Source organism: Melopsittacus undulatus, chromosome 1 (assembly GCF_012275295.1).
Source record: "Melopsittacus undulatus isolate bMelUnd1 chromosome 1, bMelUnd1.mat.Z, whole genome shotgun sequence".
Lineage (NCBI taxonomy): Eukaryota > Metazoa > Chordata > Aves > Psittaciformes > Psittaculidae > Melopsittacus > Melopsittacus undulatus.
The window spans coordinates 119,537,706-119,559,608 of record NC_047527.1 but is presented as its reverse complement, the minus strand read 5'-3'; the positions used below and the strand labels follow the sequence as shown (position 1 = coordinate 119,559,608).

The window sequence follows — 21,903 nt, the reverse complement described above, 5'->3', positions numbered from 1 at the left end:
ATCATAATATGTAACTTCCAGGGACAGCTAAACTATGTAGTTACACTTGTAGACCTACAGAGCATAGCACTTCTTCAATAATAATTGAATGTTATTTATTCTGGGTAAACCCCAGAATGTGCTAAACACTCCTCTGGCATGTTATTTTCTCCTTCCTGTTCTGATCATCTCTGTTTTCCTAATTTTGCGACCCTCTTCGTTTTGACATTCTCTTATTTCTTTTCTGTCATCCCTTTTTGGCATGTCATCTGTCTTACATGTATTATACTGGTCTTTTTTTTTTCCTTCTCTTTCATCTTATTAATGTTTGCAGGGATAATACATACATACCTACTGGTTTCTTGGTTTGTTTTCCATTCCTTTATTTCCTGAGTGGAAGAACTGAAAATCGAGAAGGCTAGACTCTTGTTTAAGAAATTAGATAAAGGCATTTCATGTCAATTTATTCCAAAAACCCTTCTGGGACAGAACAACTATTTCATCACTTCCCTGATATTGCTGTCTTCAAGGTAAAATTTTTCTAAAATCCCCTCATATGTCATACTGTTTTTTAAAGTTGCTGAGAAGAAAATAGTTTATCTAAAGCCATGCGCATAAGGAATTGTATTAACCTCCCAATTTAGTGTTTAAATGTTTGTGTCTGCATATTTGCTAGTAGTCTAATGTGCCCTTATAGTTATTGGAGATGCAATAGTCTCTGGGTGGTCTCTAGCTGCCGTTTCAAAAGGATATGGGTTCACTCTATGTTTTATGTCATATCTGCCATGCCTTACCCAAACATCTTGAGTATCCTGGAGGATCTCCAGTGGCACAAGCTGCCAATATGTGGGCAGTTGAATTAGAGTCCTTCCCTCTTCAGTCAACAATCTTGCAGAAACAGACTGGTAGGCACATAATGCACAGGCAACTGAATTGCTTTCTAATTCTGTTGAATGTGTATCCATTGAGTACACTGGTAGTTTAGACACCTAAATTCCTATGTCTCAATCTGGATTTGACATCTCCCCCACCTCCTGCCCCGTAACTCCTATCTACTAAATGGGTTTTGATTCCTTCTATTATGTCTGTAGATAAAGATGCTGAAAAACGTCTTTGTCCCTCCAAGTGTGCAGGGAATTGTGCATAATGATCTTTCCATGGGCTTTTTCATACAAGCCAAAGGATGAATTTCCTTTCCTTTCAGCTGACTACATTTCTTCTGCTTCTTCTTTATAATGACTGAGCATTTATTTCATATTGTTTTGTTGTAAGATACAACAGAAAAAAGGTTCAAAATTCTTGCAATAGGGACTACAGCCTTTCTTAATGTCGTAGATTGTGAAGAATTAACACAAGTGTTACAAAAATGTGTGATTTTACCTAGACTACACTAAACTTCAGGCATTTTATTCAATGACCATTTTTAAAAAGCAGTTTTCAGTGAATATGTTGTTCTATTTGGAAAATTTGCTTTTGGTGAGACAATATAACTAAGAAGAAAAAAAATCAATTTAATTTCTTCGTGATCATTAACATTGCATTATTACATTCAAATCAATGAATTAGTCAATTATGTGCAAATTTTCAAACAGTGGCACAAGCATTACTGAGGCTATAAGACAATTATATCGCTATATTTTAGAACAAAGATAACAGTACCACAGTTTAAAAATCTTTGGTGACAATTCATAAAGAAAAATGTTTTCAGGTCTGTGGTTTAGATACCTTAGAAAACTAAGTGTGGAGTGTGGAGTGTAGTGTGGAGAATATTTTTTCTTTTCCCTGTTTTAAAATGGAGGCATTTCAACTGTATGGTCAATTGCCACAACTTTGATGTCCTGTAAGTGAATTTACAGAGTCAATTTTCAGAACAGAAATTCATTCTGTTCCCAGAATCAGAAACATAGAATATCTCATGTTGGAAGGTCCAACTCCTTGCTTCTCACAGGACTACCTAAAGCTAAACCATATGACTAAGAGTGTCATCAAGATGCCCCTTGAACTCTGACAGGCTTGGTGTCATGACCACTTCCCTGGGGAGCCTGTTCCAGTGACCAACCACCCTCTTAGTGAAGAGCATTTTCCTAATGTCCAATATGAACTTCCTCTGACACAACTTCATTCCATTTCCTCATGTCCTGTCACTGATCACCAGAAAGAGGAGATCCTCTCTGGAGCTCTCTGGAGCATCTCCCCCTGTGCTGCCCCCTTAAGGAAGTTGTGTACTGTGATGAGGTCACCCCTCAGCCTTCTTTTCTCCAAGCTAAACAAAACAAGTGACCTCAGCTGCTCCTCGTAAGTCCTGCCCTCAAGACCTTTCACCATCTTGGTCACTATCCTTTGGACACACTGTAATAGCTTAATGTCCTTCTTGTATTTAGGTGTCCAAAACCGCATGGGGCCTCACCATTGCAGTGTAGAGTGGGACAGTCGCCTTCCTCAACCAGAAAGCTGTGCTGTGCTTGATGTACACCAGGACACAGTTGGCCCTTTTGACTGCCAGGGCACACTGTTAACTCATGTTCAATTTGCCATCAACCCAAACCTCCAAATCTCTCTGTAGGGCTGCTCTATTTTACCCCTAATTTGTATGTGTAACCAGGATTATCCTGTCTCAGGTGCAGAATGTGGCACTTGCTCTTGTTAAATTTCATATGGTTGGTAACTGCCCAGCTCTTTAATCTATTCAAATCTCCCTCTAAGTTCCCTTTAAACCGTGAGGGAGTCCACAACTCCTCCTAATTCAGTATCATCACCAAACTTACTTAGGATGCATTCTACTCCTGCATCCAGATAATTTATAAAAACATTGAAGAGCACTGGCCCTAAAACTGAGCCCTGGTGAACCCATTATTCACTGGCCACCATCCTGATTCAACTCCAATTTACTGTAACTCTTTGAGCCCAATCCATCAGCCAGTTGTTCACCCAGCGTATTATGGACTTGCCTAGCTGTATGCTGGAAATCTTGTCCAGAAGGATAGTGCAAGAGACAGTGTCAAAAGCATTGCTAAATTTTTTTTAAAAAAAGAAAAGCCCCACAAACACACTGGCTTCCTTTGGTAACCTAGTCACAAGGGGAAGTCAAGTTAGTTAAATGGGACTTTCTTCTCAGGAACCTATGCTGGCTGTGACCAACAACTGCATTGTCTCTCCCAGAATAACCTTCTCCATGATTTTGCCAGGCACTGGAGTGAGACTAAGAGGCCTATTGTAGTACAAGAACTTATTAAAAGTGCTTGTGCTTCTCCCTGAAGCTTCTCTTCTGTTTTTTGTGTAAGTGCTCAGTTCAGAAAGCTTTGTGTAGAAAAAGGCCTTTTGCTGAATTCTGAGCATGAACTTGAAACAATGGGGGTTCAAGGAACTAGCTTCATAAGACTGTTCCAAAACACTGGTTCTTGAAGAGCTTCGTGGAAAGTATGAGCTATGTAACACACCAAATGCAGTAATAGTGTTGTGTAAAATAGATGTGTATCTATTCTATGCTTTCTAAAATTGAAATATAAAAGAAGATTGATTTTTTATAGGTTTTAGGATGTTAAAAAAACATTTTCAGTTTCTTGGAAAAAAAGAAACTGTGGCCTCTCCACACCTTGATTCTTTGTATGCAAATGACTGAAGTCTAAAGAATCTGCAAGTTTGAAGAAGATATTATTGGTCAGAACAAATATTTACTTCAGAGATCTAAATTAGGCTCTAAACACAGAAGTCACTTTCCCTTTCTTATTATAGCCTAAACTCAGTGGGTTGGAAGTTGAATGCTAAATTGCCATTTTTCATATTGAATATCTTCTTCATAAATGTAACTGCTGTCTAATGTTTTTTCACTACTTATTTGGAGGATATTAAAGAGCTCTTCCCAGAAAATCCTGAGCATCATCAGAAAATCTCCCTGTCATAAAAATTAAAGTGTGAAATACTTGCTTTTGATATCAGAGGTCAATTATTTTAAAAACAATTACCACAAAAAAAAACCCAGAATTATATTCTAACAGAATATTCTTATTAGTTTAGCATGAAGAATTGCAACATAATCTTAAATTTTGATTAAAACATTTGTGCTCCTATTGCAGATTGCTACAGAAGCCATAGAAAATATTAGAACTGTTGTTAGTCTGACCCGAGAAAGAAAATTTGAGTCGATGTATGGAGAACATTTGCATGTACCATACAGGTATAATAACAATAACCAAGCTAAAAAAGTTTGTACTTAAATAATAGAATAAATTACAAACATTTACTTGGACAAACATGGATTTATTTGTTACTGTGTGTGATTTAATGTATCATAACTCAGAATTAATGTAAATATTTGCATATTTTTTGTTAACAAATGCAACCAACAGCCAACATTTTTTGTTCCTTGATTTAATTAATTTTCTGTGATAATATTAATATCTTCTATTGTGAAGTCACTTGGCTTGGAAAAATGTTAGTTTAGGTGAACTTTATAAGTCAGCTAATCTCAACTCCTACCTGAAGTGGTTTATATATTTAATTTAAAATTTTTAAATGTAAGCTGAATATTTCATTAAGCCATTTTTCAAAATATGAATAGGATTGAAAACATTGGAATAATTACTTATTTATTTGTGACTAAACCCAAGGAATATAAATCTGCCTGGACTAAATCAATTTTAAAAAGTCTTACAGTAAAAAACTAAAAACATACTGTCAATTAGATTTTATTGCTCTGGAATTCAAAGTTTCATTTCCAGATATCCATGAGAAAAGAAAGGAAATGACAGCATATGCACACAGATATAATGGGAGACAAGTAGGGGTACTGACAATACATCCACCAAAATAACTGTGTAGTTAGAGCACAGTGCAAGTCATAAAATTTATTACTTAGCTTTTTTCTCAGGCTGCTGGGTTTTGAGTCCTTATGTCACAACATGTAGAACATCACATAACCATTCTCAAGGTGACATTGATGGGATTGCTCCAAGACTTTAATCTTAATGTTGTTCTATTATAAATAAGAATTTACTGCCTTATGGTCATTTTGTTTGGAAGAAGAAGGACATGGATTTTTCAGTTAATGTTTCAGTGCATGTTAAGCCACTGATTAGGCAAGGATATTCTATATTATAAAAATCGAGTTTAGGTCTTCTGTTATTCTGGATTAATGCACAAATCTGTCAGAAGTCACAACAACCTCTTAGTCAACAAAACCCACATTTGTGAATCTGGCTTTTGTTTGTACTGTTTGGGCTTTTTTTCCAGAAGGAACCATGCAGCTGTGACCTGTGGGTAGCATCAATATCATTAAAATATTTTCCTTCTTTTTTTCTGGTGTCATTCATAGTTACAGAAAATTTTCTCTCTGCCTTGCTTTTAGTTATAGGCATAGTTTCTGCCTCATACTTGCAGGCTTAATCTTATCTGAGAGAGGAGTTTTGACTGATTACATTGAAAAGAAACAGATTTTCACGTATATAGTATTGGACTGCTTAATATCTTTGTTACTTCTTCAACATAAAATTGCAACTAAAGCAAAAAAGATGCAAAAATTTGGCTTTAGCTGCAGATGAGCTATGAGTTCTGCTCTTTGGGTTTTTTTTCTTTTTATGTGATGCAGTAGTACCATTTCAGATGTGTTATTTATATTTCAAAGTGATAATCATGGACTGAACTGAAAAGTGTTTTAACACTCAAACTAGGAAATGGTAAGACAATAATTATACATAGCAGTTAAGTTGTCATCTTTTTCTGGACCATACTCAAAGCTGTTCTTGAAATTAAATAAAATTCTGGAAACAAAACTTTCTCTTGAACACAGTCTAATAGGAGACAGGGGATTCTGTTGTTTGAGTACAGTTCCCACCTGTTACAGTATGACCTAAAGTCAATTAATTGTTTTTTTTGCAAATCAGGACATCAGTATGGTTGCACATTTTTATGAAAATATGCATTCTTTCTTACAGAAATTCTGTGAAGAAGGCACATATATTTGGATTTTGTTTTGCCCTTTCACAAGCAATGATGTTCTTTACCTATGCTGGCTGTTTCCGGTTTGGTGCCTATCTAGTGGTAAATGGACACATGGAGTTTAAAAGTGTGTTTTTGTAAGTATCTCTTTTGCAATTTTTTTCTGCCAGTCCAGATAATTGTCTTTGTTTGCTGCTGGAGATATTAACCCATTGAGTAAGCTATGAGAAACAGACAAATTCTTCTGTAATTAAATATATTGAAAGCATATTACAAAGTAGATACTTCAGGTGACTGCAGAATCTGAGCTTTTTGGATAGACGTAATTTTGGATTTCTTTTTCTGTATTTATTTGGGACCATTATGTTTTCCAGAGTTTGAAACAGTATCCTACTTATGCCACTTTTTTTATTCTCACAATCCTTTTGTTCATGTAGCTCTGAGGTCCTTTGTATGGTCTGTAAAAAACATAGTTGTACCTGTTTATTGAAGCGTAATAATATTCTAAAAATCTTTTTAAAGATTAAGTCACCAGCATCTTTATTTCTGTGTCAAGTTTCTTAATTGAAATTTGAAATATACTCTAAAATACACGTTAAATAGTTGGGTAACGGGATTCCATAAGGTGGATGCTGTTCACTAAAAGTGAAAGATAGCTGAATTATTTTAGATGACTTTTTGAGAAGAAGCTTGTTCACTTAAATCAGTAAAATGGGAAATGGAAGTACAAACCATGCATGCAAGAGCAGTATGTAGATTATTGCACAAACCCATAGTCAGGTAGAGCATTTTATTTTTAATTTAGATGGATACTGCAAATAAAATATGATTCTGATTTGCAGTATTCTTAGAAAATGCATCCATTGCAATCTGAAGTTACACAAGGAATAGTACAATTATTTGTCTCTGAGGGCACTTTATATAGGCTTTTAAGGGCAGAAACTACAAAATGAAAGGAATAATTTTGAAATTATAGCTTATACTTAGCCTCTTTCTTTTATATTTTGGGTTTATAATCACTGTTTATCTGATCATTTACCATAATACCTAAGAGCCCCTATCATAACCAAAGTTCCATTCCTCTAGATCGTACATAAACTCAGAATAAATATAATTTGTAATTTAAAAGGCACTAACTCAATACAGGCCCATGGAAACAAGTAAGAAAAGAGTGAGATTCTACCAGTATGGATATCAGTGACCTGAATATCTAACAAAGGCCAATCAATACAAAATCTTATTGACAACCTGATTAAGGGTAGATAACACAGCTTATTTTGACTGATACTAGATATTAGAAAGTATCTGCATCCCAGCAGCTAACTGAACATCTCTAGCCAGCTCGGTGAGTGTACTTCCTGTGCCTCAGTTTGTCTCACCTAATACTGTGTGAGCCCTTCAAAGCTGTTCAAATGCAGAATAATACAGATTAGCTTACAAAGCTTTAAAGAGAAAACATAAAAATAATATAAATTAATTTTACTTTGCCTTAACACAGGCTAAGAGTTCTCATAAGTCAATTTCCCCTTCTCAGTGATGAGTAATTTTATGTGGTGTGGCAGTAATTCATAGCTGAGGTCATCAGGTTTTTAAACCATTCTAATGTAGCCTGTAAAGGTACATCTAAATTCACCATAAAACAGCAATAATACAGTTTTCAATCTTCTTTTTTGTGTTGTGAACCCTTCAGTTTCTTTCCAGCAAAGCTGTCATAGCAACTTAAATCTTTACTGTCACCTTATTACATGCTTGATTTCTTATTTTCATTGATGCCTTAAAAATTAATCACTAACTTCCAGAGGTCATTGAACCATAGAGAAGAAACCACTTTCCTCCTAGCCCCAACTGGGACTTAATGCAGTTAACCAGTATCAGTAATTAAAGAAATTAGTCCTAATAAGTAATGAAAACACTGAATTTGGAATGGAGTCTTGTTTATCTTGTGTCCATAAAAGAGAATAAAAAGACATTTCTGAAGCTAAATGAGTATTTAAAGCAGTTATAGTTGGTTACTACTTTATTCTTTTTAAATATAACCCCCTTTTTTCTCTGAGTAAAGAAAAAGTAGACTACAGTCTCATTTCCATTGACTTTTTCTTCATTGTCTTTTTATTGATTCTCCCCCCACCCCCGATTTCTTTTTATAGAGTGTTTTCAGCTGTTGTATTTGGTGCAATGGCACTAGGACAAACCAGTTCTTTTGCTCCAGACTATGCCAAAGCAAAGATATCAGCAACCCACTTGTTTCTGCTGTTTGAAAGAGTACCCTTAATAGACAGTTACAGCGAAGAAGGAGAGAAGCCTGTAAGTAAGCCAAGTGTAATGGGCAATATTATTTATTGCCAATATGGACAGTATTCTTCTCACTCCAAACTGATTTTTCTTCTCTTTCTGCTTACTTCCTTATGTCAATGTTTTCTCAACACTTTACCTAAACACACCGTGGACTATGTTCTCTATTGTGAGTCCAGCTTTTGCTACACTGCCTAAATGTTATTTGTGTTGAAAATCTGGTTAAGGTGCAACTTGTGTGGAATCCAATCAGCAGAATTATGAGCATTTTCAAAGTAGTTCAGTGCTGTACTTTGATTTTGTAGCTTCGCAAAGATTCAAATCACCAGGTTAATGTCAATGTTCCACCAAATGAAAAGCTGTTGATTTCAGTGAGCATGAGGGAGGGAGGGAAAAACGTTGGCAATTCTTTTTGAATCCTCTGTTAAATCATCTTAAAGATGTAATACTGACATTATTTCAATTGTAGGAAACATTTGGAGGAAGCGTAATGATCAAAGATGTGGAATTTAACTACCCGAATAGACCAGGAGTCAAAATCCTCCAAGGTTTGAATCTAAAAGTAGAAAAGGGGCAAACTCTGGCTCTTGTTGGTAGCAGTGGCTGTGGAAAGAGCACTGTTATTCAGCTGCTTGAGAGATTTTATGATCCACTTGGTGGAGAAATGGTACGTATTTTCGTAAGAACATGTCAACATGTTAAGTGAGGGTGTGCTTATTTGGTTTGATGCAATAAAGTATAATAGATATTCCTAGTTTTATTTTAAACCTATTTTTCATGTTAAAGACAAACAGTGGCTCATCAGAGCTCTTTATTTAAATGTGATAAATAATATAATGGGAAAAGGCCCTGTTTCTCACATTATGATGAATTCATAAGACAAGATCCGCATGGTAAAAATATGCCTGATCCACAGCCTAATGAAGGCTTTGGATTCAGAGTGGTTTTCCTGTGGCATTTATGTTAAGAACACTTTAGAAGTTATTAAATATATGTATCTGCATCTGTATAATGAAGTAATTGAATTTGCCATCTTTTCTTTCCTAAAACAGTGAATATTGACAACAAAAAATATTTTTCTCAAAATTTTTACTTGTCAGAAACATCTTTCAGAGTATGCGCACTTACCAATAATAGTACCAACACAAATAGAATACTTCTAGTAATTTTGGTTGAAAATACATCTAGGTCTTCCCACACTACTTATTCAGCAACTTTACATATTTTTTTTCACATATTGTTTATTGCTGCTTTCTATTTGACATAAATGTGCTCAGACATTGTGTTTGAAAAAGAACCCATACATTTTGGGTTGGGTGAGGTGAGAATAAGAAGTATTTTAGAAGTTGTCTTTGCAGAAATGCTCACAAAAGGTAAAGCAATACTTAAATAAGGCCTAAATGCAACGAGCAAGATCTTTCTGAGTTTGGAAATGGTCAAACAGGTCCAGTGTAGCAAACTGATGTGTAGAAAGAAGCAGCATACAACTGAGTTCTTTAGTTTCATCAGTGATTTTTCACATCAAATTAAGAACAGGGAGCAGATATTACCAGCCTGAAAATCCATTGGAATTCTAAGGAAAAGAGGTTACAAATTCCAAAGTAGTTGAAAGCAATTTCAGCCTTCAGGCTTTCCCCTCTGCCTTTACATTCGCATATGTAGAAATGCTGCCACTCATTTCAGTGGATTTTGAATCAGGTTCTTACGATCTCCTTCCTTTGAAAAACAATTATATTGCCTGTGAATTGGCTGTTCTAGCACTAACTGGAATTGGTAGATTGATCATATCCAGTAGCCATGCTATGAAGGGAGCAGCTCTTCAATTTATTCAGTTGATCATGTCACAGAGCCTGAGCACTGCACTGGGTGATTCTAGTGGATATGTAACAGCCCTCTGGATAATCCAATATATTTGTGTCTGAGTTGATATTACTTGTATAATTATTAAACTGATCTATACAGAAAAGTAATCTGTTGTCATTTATCTAATAGACAATGATAGCAACTCAGTAGCCAAATTTTCAGAAGTTTGACAGAGATGCCAATAAACTAGCTACAAATGGCATCGTAATGAATTCAGAAGTAAATTTGCCCATTGTCAGGCATTACATCATGATTAAATTTAAGACTGGATCCTTCGCTTACAAGTGTGTGAATGGATAAACCCAGCTCTTCCTTTATTTAAATGGAATACTAATGCCAATCTGTTCCTTCATTGGGAATATATATGTGAGATAGAGGAAAGTTCTCATGCTGAGGAAATAAATGAAAGAACTTTACCCAAAGCTATTTGACGTCTCAGTATATCCTATCTTCCACTGTCTTCAAAATCGTCATTAAATCTTGAAGCAAGAAAAAGGCCTGAAGCAGCGGAAGGGACTATCCACACCTTCTACATGATAGCCCTTAGAAAAATTTGGAAGGAGGGCAAGGCAGTATGTATCCGTAAGGAAAGAGCTGCAATTGCACAACTTCTGTGTATGAATTTACAGTAGATCTCAAATGCACATATAGCCATGTGACTAAAATTCAAAATGTTTGGTTTCTCAGCTTTTTGATGGCAAAAATACAAAGACACTAAATATCAAGTGGCTGAGAGCTCAGATTGGTATCGTCTCACAAGAACCGATCCTGTTCGACTGCACTATTGGTGAAAACATTGCATATGGAGACAACAGTCGACAGGTGTCACATGAGGAAATTGTTAATGCAGCAAAAGAAGCCAATATTCATTCCTTCATTGACTCTCTGCCAGATGTAAGTTATTCCTTTTCTCTCCTACGCAGAACTGGAGGCAATTTACTGTGGCAGGTTAAAAATGTGTCCATTTATGATTCCCTGGAATATAATCATTCCCTTAGATGCAAATAGGTCTGAAAATGATTTTTAGATCCTATCCTTTCTGAACTGTGTTTGCCATTCTTATTTTTATGCTGAGAGACTCCATTGTCAGGTGGAGAGCTGAACATTTAACATGTCAGGGAAGAAAATCCACAATTACAACTGAGAGCTGGAAGCGTGGGATAGGTTTTTTAAGAGTTGAGCATTTCTTTTTAAGCTCCTGTTTATCTCAGGCATGTGTAAAAGACTCTGCGAGACTGACAATATTCTTACACTTTTCTTCCAGTTACACATAGTCAGAATTTATATTTTTAGTATTCCTACAGTTAAAAAAAATACTAGGAAAGTTTTTCTCATATATATATCTGACCAACACATAATAATGTAAGAGTTAATATCTTGTGTCAGATGAAAGGTCTGCCATACAAAAAATCTTGGCAGTGAACAGCAAGACATATTTACAAGTAAGTCAATTTCTGACCTGTCAACTTGTATCCAAAACTTCTGAAGCAAGGAGTTTGCCAGTTTACTTGTAAGTTATATATATATTCAGCTTAATTTCAGGTTCCTAGACTGCTTTTTGCGTTTCTTTAAAAAAACCACAAAACAACATATTTTTTTCAGACCATGTTTAGTTTCTAATAGTTTACCAAGATCTGCTCTTTCCAAAACTTTGCAGAGAAATATTTTGTTATGTAATGATATCTCATGAAACTCTGGTGCTTTTTGCAACTAGATATGTAATACCTCAAGGACTACTGTTACCTATACATTGGTTTGTCCAGAGACATGACTGTTCCTCCTTAACTGGCATAACTAAATGTCCAAAACTGTAGAATAGATATAGACAAAATGTATAAACATCTATGTCTACATATATAATTTGGCATGAAACTGATACATCTTATACATAGCTAGCTTGGAGTGTTTAAACTCAGGACTTGATCCTCAGTATTGCCATAGACTATCAATGAGCTTTGTTTTTTTTTAATCTACTGATAGAGAATTATGTTGCCTTCCAACTTTACAGGGGTTGTTACTTTGGATTTATAAAACGTTTGATGCTACAAAGAAGTCTTCTAGTTAAAGAATTGTATATCTGTGGCAGATAGCAATGCTGGTCATCTGTTTTCGGAGAGCTGTTGGCATGGAATGTTCACTTCATAGACGTCAGGGTCCATATGCTTAAATATATGCTTCAGAATCGATTTGCATGCATAGTATGAGCTTAATATATTGTTTCTAGAAATACAATACCCGCGTAGGAGACAAAGGAACCCAGCTTTCTGGTGGCCAGAAACAACGTATTGCTATAGCCCGAGCTCTTGTACGTAAGCCTCAAATTCTGCTACTGGATGAAGCTACATCTGCCTTAGATACAGAAAGTGAAAAGGTAACTTGAACCAAAAGTCCAGAATCTAAGTCTGTCTTTCTTTGTATTATAATTATTGTTTTCACTCCCACATATTAAAGCCCAAAGCTGGAAATATAGTGGTTTATATAAATTACATGTTTATGCTAATAATAGACAAATATAAAGGTTTTACTCCTCCTTGCCAAAAAATAACCTGCATTTTTTTTTGCATCTGTGTGGCAGAAAGCAGGTTGAAGTAGCAATGAAGAAAGTATTTCTTTGCTTGGAATTCTTCAATTGGAAAGTGCTATCAAAATTGAATCAGAAGTCTCAAACTTCAGAAACTGAAAAGACTGAGGATGCTGCCAGAGAACTAGGAAACTGCCAAATCTTGCTTTCATAATTTTTCTTGCTACTCCCATTACTCTCTAGTCCTTGCTATATGTTCATGGCTAATACGCAAACTTCCAGTGAAAAAAGTGCTAGAACATTTCTTTGTTTTTTAAGCCTAAAGCCATAATCTTGGTGTAACAGAAGTACAGGCTAGGTGTAGAAAATTAACAGATTCTGCCAAAGTACTTACTATTAATGAGGCAAATATTATAAAAAATACCATTATATGAAAATCTCAAACCATGTGGACTACATTTTGGTCAAACCTATGCATGAAAATATCAGTTTTGAGGGGGAAATGCCATTAAACAATTCCAGGCTCTTTTGTTTTCTTAATTATGTGCCAGGTAGGTTCAGAAATTTAATCTCATATTTATTTTGCATTAATAAATATAAGGAATAAGGAAAAGAAAGCAGAGGTTCTTGTATTTTTCTGCCAGTGCTAGCTTTAATAAAAACATGATTCATGAGACTCCCTGTGAAATCATGAGAACTAGTATGATAATAGTTGACCCAAGATTACTGACTTAACTCTCATATGTAATTAATCAGTTATGAAGGGACCTCTAGAGGTCTCTAATCAAACCTCCTCTTCAAACAAGTGCCAATACCGAATTCAAACAAGAATGATTAGTGCTGTGTCCAGTAGGGTCCTTGAAAATGTACAGGGAGATTCAACAGTCTCTTTTGTCCCTGTTCCAATGCTTAATTATCCTTGTGGTGAGTATTTTTCAGAACCAACTGTGTCAAAATTTTTAATAATTTTCTCTTGTTCTCCTGCCATGCACCTCAGTAATGAGCTGTTTCTATCTCATCCTTTTGGCTGTCATGGCATCATCCACTATGACAGTTTTGACTCTGCCAACACAGGCCAGTTCTAAAACAGGAAGCTAAAGTCACAGATATTGCCTTTCCCTCATTGTCATATTACAGTTTAATTCACAGGTGGCAATTGAGGTATATTTCACTACAGCTGCCATGATAGTTCACCTTGTGGTTTGTTCTTTGTGCAGATTGTCCAGGAAGCACTGGATAAAGCCAGAGAAGGTCGCACCTGCATCGTGATAGCTCACCGCCTCTCCACCATCCAAAATGCTGACAAGATTGCTGTAGTCCAAAATGGCAGGGTTGTAGAGCAAGGGACCCATCAGCAACTGCTGGCTTTAAAAGGCATCTACTATTCTCTGGTCAATGCTCAAAGTGGGTCATGCAACATGTAAATTAAAAGCAGTAGTTATCTCTGAATTGTCACTGTAATTATTTCAATACTGCTATTTTTGTCACTGTAATTATTTCAATATCAATACAGTCTTTATACTTTTGGTTTTCCTCCTTCCTTTCATAAGTCCTATGAAAACAAGAAATACTAAGTAAATATGTACCATTTTATCACTACTATTTTTTGTTATTCAAAACACTCTTCTATGTGACCAGCACAAAAGCCTATTGCACTCATAAAAGTAGAAGCACGCTAAGCCAGATATAATGAATATTAGCTTGCTTTGAACTCTGTCAAAACCACGTTAGCCAGGCAAGTCTGGTAAACAACCTGTAAATATTTTCATGCTCAGTAAAATTAGTTTTGCAGGTGCCAGAAACAAACCTCAAGCCTTATCCTCACTGTGCCTGTGCAAGGCTTTTTATCAACTTGTTACAAGAACTTACAGGTCAGTTGGAGGTTCATGCCAGGTGTCTTTTGTTATGATGTGGAATGTTAGCCTGGGTTGACAGCAAAGGTCATGTGGATGCAGGCTGAAAACAAAAGTCCTAGAACTATTACCTCATTTATGGTCAGTTACTGATCATGCAAGACGTGCAGCCTTAAGCGCTGGGAAAATACTGCTTGAAGTATAACACAGAAATGAAGGAACAGGTAAGAAAACAACTCACAACTGGTGAGCAATGCGAGGCATCTGTTGCAGCCTATGAAACTAGTATCTGCAAGTCTTCCAGTGTTCTAGGGTTCAGAGGTCAAGGGCTAAGCACCCTCTAAAAACTACAGTGTTTTATAAAAGGTGAAAATCTGGAATTTGGGCTTAGAGGAGAGGGAAGGAAGGCATCTTTCAGTGTTAGTTTCCTTCATTGAAGAGCTCTTGAACCTGATCTTCCAGATGACTAAGACTCTCCAGGACTGTAACCACAGGTCATACATGTCATCAACTCTGTGGTATTGTATATTAGATGCTAATTTAGGATGACTAACTGCCTTGAATATGTACTAATAGTGATTAATAATTATTAAGAACTAACCATTAGCCATGTATATTGTTAATGAATATCTATGCAGTAAATTTTTGTTATTGAGTTTAAAACTGACCTGATTAATCAGTCTTCTACCCTCCTGTCACAGCAATCTCTGATTCCCTGAGATTTATATGTATGATCTGTCCTATCTACATGTAGATATTTATACACACACAGCCTAACTGCCTAAAATTGTACTAAAACCACACTCCAGAACGCTGATTGTTGCAGTCTCATTGTATTCCTCTTGAATCACTTATGATTTTTTTGTTCCTGTCTTAGATGGAAAAACAATTTGACTAACAAATTTCTTTCCTATTTATGTATTACTTAATACAGTCAGGTTCTTGTCCATGAGTAAGGTTATTAGTCTGCACTACAATATAGATAAGTTATACTTGCAATTGCAAGAATGGAATAGATATTCTTTATCATAGGCTGAAGATTCAAATGAGAACATAGGAAGGTGTTTTTACTAAATTCTGAATTTTAGTCTTTTCTTAAGAAAATTAGGCTTTGTAATTTTTGATGATGTAATTTCGAATGAATTATAATCAATTTGCTGTAAGTGTCTGTGGGTTGAAATGATATCATACATTTGCTTAGTAAAGAGGACAAATATGTTAATTTTTTTTAATGCAGTGAACAATCTTTCACTGATAAAGAATTTCTAAAATATCCTTTAAAATTTCTCTAGAATTACTCATGAAAAAAATTAAATGCTAGGAGATACTTCTGTGTCTGAATTTTCACACTAGTTTCCTTTGAGTTCATGATGGAAGGTATTTTCTTCATTATCGCAAATATTATTAATCAATGACTTTTATTTTCTGTGCCCATGTCATTAATTTGCCACATGATGTCCTCATTCATTCAGAAAATAGCTAAGTTATTCTGCATTTTCTTTTAGTAATTTCTTTTTCTTCTTCATGTATACCTTCAACTCAATATACACAGTGTTCTGTCTAATCCAAAAAGCATGTTATTATGAGGTTTTGGTTACTGTCCAGGATCTCCACTCGTTTCTGTTAAGGGCATAGTATCAGTTTACAGCCCTGACAGCATTGCTACCATGTCTACTGAAGTCAGAGTTCTTAAGAACTTGACTAGGGCAGTAGACGCTAGCAGCTCTTCTCAGCCTGTGCTGTTTAGCAGTCTGTCGTGGTTTAAATCAATCCGCACGGCTCGTGCACTCACTCCCACCCTTCCTCCCCCGACTCCTGGAGAGTTAGGAAGGAGAATCCAAAGAATGTAGCCCCCACAGGTTGAGATAAGAACAGTTTGATAACTAAGATATAACATAAATCACTACTGCTACCACTAATAGTAGTAATAATGATAAAGGAAATAACAAGTGAAGAGACTACAACATCTCACCAGCCACCAACCCATAACTCCTCAAACCCCCCAGAGCTCCAGCCCTTCCGGGTATCTCTCCTGGTTACCTCCTGGGTATGACGTGCTATGGTATAGAATACCTCTTTGCCTAGCTTGGGTCAGGTGTCCTGTCTCTCCTTCCTCCCGGTTTCCTCTCCTCCCTGGCAGAGCATGAGGCTCCAAAAAGGCCTTGGACAAACCAAACATTTGAGCAGTAACTCAAAACATACTTGCTATCAGCAACCGTTCCCAGCCCGAAAGTCAAAAACACAGCACTTGCACCAGCTGCCAAGAAGGAGAAAAAATGACTGCTACTGCTAAACCCAGGACTCAGTCCTAATGGAGTCAATAAACTATGGTAGATAATGTTTATCTTAGCATTTAAATTAAAGGCTTTTCATTTATTTCTTCCTAATTTAATCCTATTTGCAACAAAATACATTAAGATAAAGGAGAAGGTTAAATAAGAGTCTTCCCATGTATTAAAAATACCTCTGAGTATTACAAGAGCAAAAGGTTTTCATTTAATGTGGGTAATTTGATTTCAGATACAGAATTTGAGTGCCATTTTCCTCAGTGAACTACTTATTTAAGAGGTATTATATTCAAAATGTCTGACATTCTACATGGAATGTATAAAGAACATACATAGAAATTAACAAACTTGAGTATAAAATGCTACAGTTATATTACATACTCTGTTAAAGTGAAACATTTCACTTGCAACACAATAGGCATTTTATGACTGATATCAGTATTTTACACCAGGTGAATTTAGTATTTCCTGCTAATGGAAGGTAAAAGCATGACATAATTGCTTGATTTTGCAGCTATGGACAGGAAATTCAATGTTTGATTCAATTTAATATACCACAAACTTTTTAACAGATGTACAATGTACTTTTATGTTACCTGCACTAATAATTTTAAAAGAATTTAGTTATATAATTGGTAAAACTGGCTGCAGTGGAGAAACAGAGATGGTTTATCACTCTACACTGAGGAAAAATCTGTTTCTAGAAGGAGACTGCTTCAGAAGAATGAGCATCTGGTGAGTGTATTCATGAGCATCATAGGAAAACTGTTCTGCAGATAATGGTCTCATGGAAAAAATATATAACTACAGGATTTAAAAACTTCAGCTCCCAACTGGAAAGAAAATGTATATCAGTTTGGTCAGTAAATAGTCTGGTGCTTGAGGCACAAAATCAGAGTTGACATTTCTGAGAAGCCTCATGGAGTGCTAACAGAGTTGTTCATGTGTGTGTAGCTGCTCATGATATTGAGCACAGGCCATGACTTTGATTCCTGTACTATCACATACAAACATCAGAATAGCAGCTGCAGTTCTCCTGCCCGTAACCCCCTATCTGTCTCTGTCTTCTGGATAGAGAAAACCCCTCTTTAGGTGTTTGCTTCAGGATTCCCATATGATGTTCAAAAGCAAAGCATCAGAATATTCATGCAAATAAAAGGAACTTGTATCTCAGATCAAGTCAACAAAAGTTTTGGACTACTGTTTTCATCCACGGCTTTTGTTTCTAAATACTTGTCGTAGTTTAAACCAAGTCCCCCTACTCCCGGAGAGTTAGGAAGGAGAATCCAAAGAATGTAGCCCCCACGGATTGAGATAAGAATGGTTTAATAGCTAAGGCATAACACAAAACCCCTACTGCCATTTACTACTACAAATAATAATGATACAGCAAACAGCAAGTGAAAAGAATACAACACCCCACCAGCCACCGACCCATAACTCACTCCACCCTGCCCGGCCGAGCACCATGTGCTCCCTCCTCCATTTTTCTCCAGAGCTCTCTCCCTCCAGCTTTCTCTTTCCCAGTATGCATCCTGGGCATCACGTGCTATGGTATGGAATACCTCATTGACTAGCCTGGGTCAGGTGTCCTGTCTCTCCTTCCTCCCGGACTCCCCTCCTCCACCTGGCTGGAAAAAACCTTGAACAAAAAACACCCTCAAAACATGCTCAAACCATGACAATACTCAAAGCATATTGCAAATGTTAAGCTTCAAAATAACCACATATCAGTAAGAAATACTATATCTGGTTCAAGAGGAATCATTTCAACATTCTCAAGTATTTTGCTTACTGACCTCAGTTTCACAGATGATAAATAACTGACAAACTGATCAATTACTTGGATTCCAGCCTAAAGATTGAGGTTGCATATCTTAGGCATCTGAATATAATTTTTTATCCATTTACCATTTCACAGGAAGCCATTAAATCTTTCATCTTAAAAAGTCCTTATTGGGTTTCACATATTAAACAGATACTTGAAAACTGCAGTATATTTTTTCCTCAAATTATATGTTTTCTATAGTTAGAGATGTAGCTATACTATAGCATTTGGTCATAGTAAATTCCTTAGCTTTACCTTATCGTCTTAATTGTATTTGATCTGGAAAATCCATTTTCTATTGCACAATTGTTCTTCAGCTATAGCTATCTAAAAACTGATTTGGACTTTTGTTTCTAAGTTTCATCAAGATCAAACAAGGTCATGTCCAGTTACTCCCAGTATGTTCCAAATTGTCAAGTTTATTATGATTCCTGTATCTAGGATGTCCATGCCAGAGAACAGCTGGCTAAAAATAATTCTTAGTAACACACCAATGAAGTTCTTATTATAGGTGATAATGTATGTCCATACAGTTCAATCAGTTGTATCCAAGAAGCTATGGATCAAATTCCATCTGAATGTGAGAAAACAGTTTATTATTCTGAGGGTGGTTAAACACTGGTACAGGCTGCTTAGGAAGCCTGTGGAGTCTACATTTAGACATTTAAAACTAGACTAGACATGGCCCCAAGCATCCTGCTCTACTTGACCCTCCTTGAGCTAGGGTTTGGATTAGATGATCTTATTACTTACAGAAATGGATTATGGCTCTGAAAGCAGATAAATCCAGTTGAACCCCTCCATGTCAGGGAAAGCCTGTCTGAGGACAGAAAGCTTTGCTTGTATCTTGATTCTATGATTGAGATTTTCCATTTGGGTTATTGAAAATTTGGCTGCTTCATTCCTTTGCAGAAAGACAGGGCCAGCTGTATCTATCCTGTTTTGTTAAAAGGTTGATACAAAATACTGACAGAACTGAAGTCAGGCTAGTTAAAGGACAGGTAAGTTACATGCTTCTTGAAGCTGTTTGAAAGTAGTATTGCTTTTTTACTAGAACAGAGACACAATTGGGGTCAGATGTGATCCGCTCTCTCCTCTCTACCACATTCCTGCTATGCATCTGCAGATATATTTTTACTCAATAACTCATTATTACCCAATGAGAATTATAGTTTTACTCCTTTTCCTTTTTCTCTTCTTCATTTGGAGTATGGGGCGGGGCAAGGCAGCACGTGACAAGACAATTTAGGGCATAGCAAGACAATGTTGGGCATGATAAGACAATGCAGAGCATGACAAAACAGTGAAGGGTGGGGAGAGGCAAGACAATGCAGGGTGGGGCAAGGCTGGGTGGGATGGGGCAAGGCAGTGAGAGATATGACAATGTAGGGTGTGACAAGACAATACAGGGAGTGGCAGGGCATGGCAATGCAGAGCAGGGCAAGACAATGCATGGTGGAAAATACAATGCAGGACAGGAGGGGGCCAGGTAATGTGTGACAAGACAATGCATGGTGGAGTGGGGTAAATCAGGGTGATAGAAGACAATGCAGGGCCAAATCAGACCAAGGCACCTTTATTCTGGAATTAAAGTGCCAAATGCACAGTTCAGAATTGCTCATTCCTAATTAGCTTCACATGTAGATGAACCCTTATACAATTTAATTACACCTTTAACCTCTAGCAACAAAAATGAATTAAATAAAAGTTTCTCCCCTGGACAATTGGAAGAAAGCACCTACTACCATATTCAGTAATCTTCATTCAGCATTGTTCGGATAGGCACTTATAGAGGGAAATAACTATAATGCAATTAAATAAAAATCATTAAGCTTTTCTCCAATTTTCTCTCTATCAAATATTTCTTTATTGAACCATACATCAGTGAATTTTTCTATAGATTTTTTTTTCTCATGCTCTGATGGGAATGTTGAAGAAATGGGTAAATGAGGTAAATGGGTAAATGAAGTAAATGGGTAAATGAAGAAACCAGGTAATAGGAAAGTTTTCATTCATTTCATGCCTATTCTTTCCTTGTAATGGAGACCTCATGCACTTGTCCTCTAAAGATGACTCTGATATTTAGCCAAAGAATAATTTCATAATTATTTCATGAAACTGAAAAAAAAAATCACGTCTTGTTACGTCTTTAAGCTAACATCATTGTTTGAGGCAGGAACACCTTGCATTTTCCCACTCTAATCCCAATCTGTGCCAGATGGCTCCTGCAAATCTACAACCTTTATGCCAGAAGCTGAGAGGGAGGGTTCTACTTCCTCTTCTTATGTGTTAGGATACCTTATACTATTCCTATGCCAGTTCTCATGCCTTTCCCTCAATATCTTCTCCTACTCTTGCTGTTCCTCCTTGCCCACATCCTCCACTCCTCCTCCTCACCTTGCACGTCTCTCATTTTGCTGCCAGCCCTACCTGCCTGGCAAGCTGGCTTTCTCTCTCCCACAACTTCCCTGTTCACCCTTTTTCCTTTCCTCTGCTGCTTTTGTCCCTCTCTTAGTAGGTGCCAACTATGAGAGAGTAAGGCACAGTTCAATGCACAAATAGCTGCCTCCCAGCTGGTTCTGAGGGATGTCCTGGGAGTACCAGGGATCTCTTGCAGCTGTGCCAGCTCTACATGAGCTTCTATAGAGATTCCCCATTTCCTGCTCTTTGGCTTTCTCATTTTCAGCAAAATCATGAATGTTTTGACTGATGGCTAACAAATTTCCTGAAATGTTGGAACTGATCATATACAAAGCCCCGGAACTACTTTGTTTTACCCATACTTAAATGGCACCATTCAGTCTGCAAAGTCAGCTAATTACTTATATCTTTGAACCACATATTTTCTGTTAGTTTATAAACTGTTTAAAGGATAATACTTAGGAGACCGTAGCAGCTGTATGAAAACTGTGGATATTGTTGTCTTATAACTCCATCAGCTACTTGAGTTTGGATCCACTTTTATGAAAGGAAGTGAAACAAAGTTTCTTGTAACTTAGAGAGCCTATTTCCTTTCTTCCTCCCCTGTGCCTCTCCTCAATGTCGAAAGCTCATGTTTGCTCTATGTTCTTACTGCGCAGGATAGCACATTAAAGATTTGTTGATAACATATGAAATTCTGAATGACATCCCTTAAAGACAAACACCTTGTAATCTACCAGAAATAAGCCAAAATGAGATTATATGAATTCACACATTATATGGTTTCCATGAAATTTCCAAGTTTTCAGTTATCAGTTAGTCTTTGGCACTACAAACACAAAGGAATATACATCTAAAGGTCAGCCAAATAATAATGATTGCTATTGGGAAGGTAAATCAAGCACTCATTGGTACTCTTTTCTT

General features: G+C 36.5%; 1 protein-coding gene across 1 annotated transcript in view; it reads left to right on the top strand.

Moving 5' to 3' along the window:
• The window catches only part of LOC101872635 (ATP-dependent translocase ABCB1), a 42,480-nt gene extending 26,922 nt beyond the window's left edge, over positions 1-15,558 (top strand). The window contains exons 21-27 of the mRNA XM_034063971.1: positions 4,053-4,153; positions 5,910-6,050; positions 8,061-8,217; positions 8,675-8,872; positions 10,756-10,962; positions 12,293-12,439; positions 13,807-15,558. Of these exons, the coding sequence (XP_033919862.1) occupies positions 4,053-4,153; positions 5,910-6,050; positions 8,061-8,217; positions 8,675-8,872; positions 10,756-10,962; positions 12,293-12,439; positions 13,807-14,013 (1,158 nt within the window). The 3' untranslated portion in view covers positions 14,014-15,558. The remainder of the gene's footprint in view (positions 1-4,052; positions 4,154-5,909; positions 6,051-8,060; positions 8,218-8,674; positions 8,873-10,755; positions 10,963-12,292; positions 12,440-13,806) is intronic.
• The last annotated feature ends 6,345 nt before the right edge of the window (positions 15,559-21,903 follow it).